At 37.1% G+C, this 7,478-nt stretch overlaps 1 protein-coding gene across 1 annotated transcript in view; it reads left to right on the top strand.

Annotated features, from left to right (window-relative positions):
* LOC120089853 overlaps positions 1-5,610 on the top strand; it is a 14,283-nt gene extending 8,673 nt beyond the window's left edge. The window contains exons 13-14 of the mRNA XM_039047266.1: positions 3,620-3,666; positions 4,375-5,610. Of these exons, the coding sequence (XP_038903194.1) occupies positions 3,620-3,666; positions 4,375-4,995 (668 nt within the window). The 3' untranslated portion in view covers positions 4,996-5,610. The remainder of the gene's footprint in view (positions 1-3,619; positions 3,667-4,374) is intronic.
* Positions 5,611-7,478: the final 1,868 nt, after the last annotated feature.

Genomic DNA, 7,478 nt, shown 5'->3' with positions numbered 1-7,478 from the left:
CGTGGTGTAGAATTGCTGAAAGACTGTAGTCACTTCAGACTTATCCGTAAGAAGGAACACCCATGTAAGACGAGTGTGATCATCTATGAAGGTGACAAACCACCGCTTACCCGACATGGTTGTGATATTAGATGGGCCCCACACATCACTATGTATCAGGTGGAAAGGTTTATAAGGTTGGGAATTAAAAGACACCCGAGGTTGTTTTGCACGAATACACACATCGCAAGATAAAGATGAAATATTAACATTACGAAATAAATGGAGAAATAAATACTTCATAAAATGAAAATTCGGATATCCAAGACGAAAATGCCATAACAGGAAATCAGTTTCAGAAATAGTAAGGGAAGATAGTAAACAAGTGCTAGACAAACTCCTAGATGAAGCATCCTCCGAGAGGAAGTAGAGCCCCCTACTGTGTCAGGCAGTGCCAATCGTCTTCCCCGAGCTCAGGTCCTGAAACAAAACATTATCCGGTGAGAAAACGACATTACAATTCAGATCTTTGGTTATTTTACTGACAGATAGCAAATTATAAGATATCTTTGGCACATGCAAGACATTATGTAAAATCAACCCTTGAATAGGAGATAAGTGACCTTTCCCAGCAACGGAAGCAAAGGACCCATTTGCAATTCGTATTCTTTCGTTTCCCACACTTGGATAATAAGAGAGGAATTGATCAGATGATCCAGTTAGGTGATTCGTTGCTCCTGAGTCAAGGATCTATGATTCATCCCCTTCGACCAAGAAGCTAAAGGACTGAGAAGTACCTGATTGTGCGACATTGTCGGTTCCAACCATGCTCGACTCTACCTGGCTAGTGGCTGATGATGTACCATCCCCTGTTTCACTGACAAGGGCCCGACCGATTTTTGACTTATCATTCGCAGACCGTTGCTTGCCATTCGGTGGGCGACCGTGTAACTTCCAGCATTGATCTTTGGTGTGCCACGGTTTCTTACAGTGCTCACAGATTGGTGGGGATTTTCCATTCTGTTTGTCGCTCTCTGGTCCCGAAGACTTATCTCCAAACGCAGCAGAATCTAAATGGTTGTTGCTAGTGCCATTCATTGCCCTGGTTCTGTCCTCTTCTAACCTGACCTCTGAGTATACTTCCATTAGAGATAGTATTGGTCTCTGTCCCAAAATCCGACTTCGGACACCATCAAATTTAGGGTTTAAGCCAGTCAGAAAATCATACACCCGGTCCGCCTCCTCAATCTTTGAGTACTGAACTCCGTCAACAGGACAATTCCACACGACCTCACGGCACAAGTCCATTTCTTGCCACAGCAGGGACAATTTATTGAAATAAAACGTTACGTCAAGGATCCCTTGTTTGCACTCATGAACATGTTTCCTCAAGGTATAAAGATGTGAGCCATTTTGCCTCTGTGAATAGAGCTTTTGGACAGCTTCCCAAATATCTCGAGTAGAGGCTAAGTACAAAAATGGCTTCCCGATCTGGGGTTCCATGCTGTTTATCAGAATTGAGCGAAGAAGAGAGTCCTCTCCTTTCCATATACGTTCCTGGGGATCACCGGGGTTTAGTTTTGGTATTTTTCCAGTTAGATATCCAAACTTGTGACGTCCCTCAAGGACCATTCTTATGGATTGGGACTAGGAAAAGTAATTTTCGCCGTTAAGTTTCTCACCAATAGACATCCCTGTAGAATTCTCCACAGAACCAGACAGAATATTTGCTACAGGTAAAGTAGAATAAGCATTTACCGGTGTTTCTGAGCATACCGGTGTTTCTGAGCATAAAGAGAAGTCTGAATGTGGATGAAAACCAGTTGTAGGATTTGTCGTGGATCTAAGGGCCGATATTTGCTGCTGTAAGTTTGCCAACTATTATTCAAAACTAACGGTTCCGCCAGAATTTGCCATAGGTTGGTTTTGCCCATAGATCTCTGGAAAGGTAGCTTCATTTTGGCTCGAGGACGGACCAAACGAAGAGCTGGGAACTGGCTCGACTGGACCGGATTTGGCTGGACCCGGTTTGGTTGAACCGGTTGGTTCGGTTGGACCGGCTGGATCGGCTGAGAAGAGTGGGTCATCCACGAACGGTCTGGAATGTATGCTAGGGTCGGTGGCTGACTTGAAAACGGAGGCTGGAAATCTGCTGAAGATCGCCAGTCGCGTGCGGTAATGTCGGGCTGTGCAAAAACTCCCGATGCTGGTGATTTCTTGTGCATCGATGGGTTCTGAGGCAAAAAATGGTGGAAATCAGATGGGTCGTGATCGATCGAAGCTTGTTGCCGATCTGTTGGTCTGGTCGAAGCTGTACTGATGGGATCTGTTGATCTGTGCATCATGGAGGGGCTCGGGTCTGTTTGCCGACCGGGTCTGAGAGCTCTGGTGGTCGGATCTGCAAAGGAAGTCCACTGGTTACAGATTTGAGGATCGGGTCGGGTCTGGTTGGAGGCTGGATCAGACATGGATTTGAGGAGTTGAGGCAAAGCGGCGTGAAAATAATCCTCAACGGCTTCTCTTATGGCTGCAGCAACTTCAGCGTACATGGATCCCTTCGTTCCAATGGAGGTTTCTGTTGGAGTCTCTGGTTTGTTCTCATCAATGACGGCCAGGGCTTCGTCGCCATGCTCTGATACCATATTGAAAAGAGGAGAAAAACAGAAACACAGATTTACGTGGAAACCCTAGATCAGGGAGAAAAACCACGATAGGAGAATTTTTATTCTTTTAATTTTCTGATACACTGTACTAATATAGGACAGGTATAAATAACCAAACAGAGAGAAACCTTAGATTGGTTATTTATATTGGGATTAGAACGCAGGACAGGTATACACTGTACTAACACAGGACAGGACAGGTAGACACTGAGTAAAAGATTAGAACGCCTTTAGGGCTAAAACTAACACTATCATCAGTGGTCTCTACAGCTCTAGTCTTGTAAACTGAAAATTTATTTATATTGGGATCATTCTCCTTATTATTTATATTTCTTCAAGTCATTAAATAATCTAGGGGGCGTTTGGGGCAATAAGTTAGTTATTATACTCTTAGGTTGTTATAGTTGGGTTATAATAGTTTGCGTTTGGATATAGATTATTTTAGTTTGGATTATAATGATATGTGTTTGAAGTGTAAACTATTTTAGCTTGAGAAGGAAATAGTAAACACTGTAGCAAATAATAAAAAAAATGATGAATGTAAAATAGTAAAAACGGTAGTAAATAGTAAATACTGTAGCAAATGAGGGTTTTGAAATAGTGTTGACTATAGCTAATTGGAGGTTTTGAAATAGTTTTTACTATAGTAAGAGGTGGTTATTATATTTTAATGATAATCTTTACCTCAAACGCCCCCTTAGAAACACATTCTCATCGAGTTATATGCTTATCTTGATTTAATTTTTAGCCACGTGGAAATAAGCAACAATTGTATCTTTCTGTATCACATTATGTTTGAATTTAGAAAGAAATTTCACACCAAAATACCAAACAGGGGATTTGTGGATTGTTGTTCTTTTGCTATCTACACAAATATTTTTTTTGGTTTTACTTCTAATTTTTAAATATCAACACAATCAAATGAACTATTTGATTATTGTCATGTACATTTAAGATGTAGCAACTGATTATTTCAGGCATGGTTGCATATTGTGGTGCTGATGGAGCTGTTGTCCGTTTCCAGGTAAGTTCAACTTGCACAGTAGATTTTGCTATGGAGGTGAAAGTTTGCCTCTTCGGCCCTTGCCGTTTATTTGGTCTTTGTTTTTTTATATTTTATCATTATTATTTTTAAATCTTAGCTTATAATTCTGTTTCTTTAACCTACTTACTTTATTGCTGAGTATTTATAATGTATGTATATGTAATAAACTATTTTTCCAGGGTCTAGATCCTAGTCCTGATCTAAGGGATGGTTTAAACAATCCCTTTTGTTGTTAGAATAAGGTGTATTGTCACAAAAAGATTAAGGGAACTCCGTGGAGTTACCAGGAATCTGGCTTGTACCCAAAAATATGCTTCTTTGGTTTGAAATATGCATGAGATTGGAATATATCCAGTTAAAACTTAAAACCTAGAAATCTATGGGTTTCCTGAGGGATGGACGTAAGAGGGTGACAGAGTATAGTATAGATGCAGGAAATTATTTGATCAATTGAAAATTCTCAATTCTTACTTTGATAAAGATTTATTGGACCATAAAAATTAGTTTTGATAGTTGAAATAGAAAAATACCTGAAGAGTTCACATATGCCCCCTTTTTCCTCTATGCACCACAGATGAAGTTCAAAGATAACTATATACATTGAACACACTTCCATTTATTTGCATTGGTCTCCATAAATGAATTATAATTTCACTATTTTTTTTTCTTTTATGTTTAATTTATCAGCTTACGACGAAAGCAGCAGACAAAGAGAATTCACGCCATCGCACCCCACATTATGTGTGCGAATACTTAACCGAGGAGGAATCAACTATTACAATCCACTCTCCACCAAATATTCCATTCTCTTTGAAGAAGCTGTCCAACAAATCTGAACACCCATTGTCCATGCGAGCTATTTTATCTGATTCAATGCAGTCAAATGAAGGAAATCATAAAACTGCCACAGCTCCGGCATTGGAAAATGAATCAGCCCTTTGCTCAGATGTCGATGTCGGTGTTGAATCTGGAATTGAGGATACATTGATGTCCATCAAGAAGAAAAACCGAACTCAGTCAAAGTGCAAGAAGGGGGTTGAGAACCAAAAATTGGATTGTAGTGATGAGCCTAATGACGATGCACAGATGGATGCTGACGTAGATGGACAGACGGATGCTGCCGTAGTGCCTGGTTCGAGGGATCAATTTGAAAGTCTCCCGCCCAAATCCGTTGCAATGCATAGAGTGAGATGGAACATGAACATAGGGAGTGAAAGATGGTTGTGCTATGGTGGAGCAGCTGGAATTCTTCGCTGTCAGGAGATTGTGCTGTCTACCCTCGATATGAAGTTGATGAAGAAAAAATGAAACTTACAAAAAAACGGCTTGGCAAAAATGTTTGTGGGCAGCTGATTTTCACGAAGCGATTCGTGATCTTGCTCAATTCTTTGTACAGTTATAAGACCCAAGAAGCCATTTCGAATTGCAAAAGTTATTGCCATCGAGCTACGGTGCCTTCATCCTCGAGGGGCTAACTTATGGAAGCAGCTAAAGGAATAAAAGAGCATGACCTAACAGAAAGACCATTAACTGGGGAGGTGGGTTAAGGAGTTCAAGAGCCCAAGCAGATGAATTTGATTTGGTTTTGGATCTAGTTGAAATGGAACGGGCACCAAGCAGACATGGTTAAAAAAAAAAAAAAAAACAAAACTGTATCTTTTAGCCAATTGTGTATTCTAAAATGACTGACACAGAGCTCGCATCCTTAGCTTATAGGATGCGGGTTTAGTATGTCGTGAGACAATTCGGCTAGAAGATCAGTTTCTTTTAAATAAGGGGATGGGGTTTGTTTCATCTTAGGGACTTTTTATTTATCATATTTAATACGTTTTTTTCTCTTCTGTAATGTAAATGAACTTTTAAATAATGTTTCCCTCCTAAACTTTTTATTATCAGTTTGCATAATTTCACGAGTTTCTTCAAGAATTTGAAATGAAATTATGTTCTTGAATAGGAAGATCATTGAAATCCATTCAAATAAGAGTATGTAAACTCAACATATACATATATTTATACATTTATATGTACATGAACGTATTTAAGAGTGAAGATTGAACCTTTGACCCGAAGTAAAATGTTATAGTCGTTTTTGTTTCTCCTTGAAGTTGTTTCTAAAATTAACTTAAAAATTTTGTGGATAAAAGATGAGACTTGTATGGTAATTGTTGGATCGATATGGCAACCCGGGGGTGAATAGGGTTTAATTAATTTTTTTTTCTAAATTAATCTAATTAAACTAATTAATATACTTTTTATAAATAATAAGAAAAATTCAATTAATGCAACAAAAAGATGACAAAAATGTGACAATTTAATTCTATCAAATTTTAGCAAATAAATAAGAACAAATTAAAACATACAATAAATTGCTTAAATTAATTGTAAAAATAAAAAGGAAAGAGTTAGAGAAGAAGACACCGCAATTTTTATAGTGGTTCGGTCAAACTCGACCTACTCCACTCTCCAAGCGCCTCTTGGAAATTTGAATAAAATCTTTTCGACTCTTTCCACGGATTAGAGCCCAATCGTTACAACGGGTTCAAGAGCAAACTCGATCCTTTCCACGGTTTAGGATCAAATCGGATCAAACCGTTACAAATGTTGGAATTTTTGAAGAACACAATACAACTCTCACTAGAGTGGATTTACAAGTTTAAGCACTTGGAGGAAGATGGTTTATATAGAGATGGAAAATTTTTTAGAAACCACAATTAATTTGGACCATTGGATTTTGGAAAAGAAAAATCAATAGTGGAGATTTTAAACTAAACTAGTCGTTAGATACAAACAAAATATGATATTAAATTCTTTTTTCTTTTGAAATTCATTTTCTTTTTAAAATTAATCTAAAAAATAAAAAAACATACCATGTGTCAAAAACTAGACGTTAGACACAAACATAAAATAATATTAAATTCATTTTCTTTTTAAGTTCATTCTTTTTAAAGTCAATCAAAAAATAAAAAACATACCATGTGTAAAAAACTAGCCGTTAGACACAGATATAAAATAATATTAAATTTATTTTCCTTTTAAATTTCTTTTAAATTTCAATTTTTTTATTTTAAATCAATTCAAAAATCAAAAGTCCATCATATGTTAATCTCTTAATGATCCATTATTCAACCAATATGCTGCCATATGTCTACATGCAAATGGTCTGGTTATGCTACGTCATCCACCACGGTATTTTCTCTATAGATTTGTTTCGGTCATATCGTCTTCGTTTTAGCTTCGATTTGAGTGATTCGAGAGGTGTTGGAATCGTTGTTCCGAGCTCTACGCTATGGACATATTAAAATACTAAGATTTTCAGTAATTAAAAATTGAGCTTGTTATCATCAAAACATTGGTTAATTAATTAATTTGAGATTAAGGGCCAAAAGACCAACAATCTCCCCCTTTTTGATGATGAGAAACCATTCAAGAAAAATAACTTGAAATACATGTAAACCATTTGTAGCACATAATAAAATTCAACATATCACCATAAAGATCATTCTTGAAATTCACTCAAAAAAATAAATTCTCCCCCTAATTAATACAATCAAAATCATAACAAATTTATAGCATATTTTTCTTAAACTTCTCCCCCTTTGGAATCATCAAAAAGAATAATTAAGAAAAATTTAGAACTACATAAATGTTTCCCTTAAAAACATGAACATAAATTTAGCACAACTCACCCTAAGAATATTAACACATGCTTTCTATATCTCCCCCTATCAAAATGCCTTCTAAAAGAATTAACAAGTAAAAATTATAAAATCAAGAGGCATCACAACGAATAA

The sequence above is a fragment of the Benincasa hispida genome, chromosome 11, assembly GCF_009727055.1.
Source record: "Benincasa hispida cultivar B227 chromosome 11, ASM972705v1, whole genome shotgun sequence".
Classification (NCBI taxonomy): domain Eukaryota; kingdom Viridiplantae; phylum Streptophyta; class Magnoliopsida; order Cucurbitales; family Cucurbitaceae; genus Benincasa; species Benincasa hispida.
This window is presented reverse-complemented; position numbering and strand designations above follow the sequence as displayed.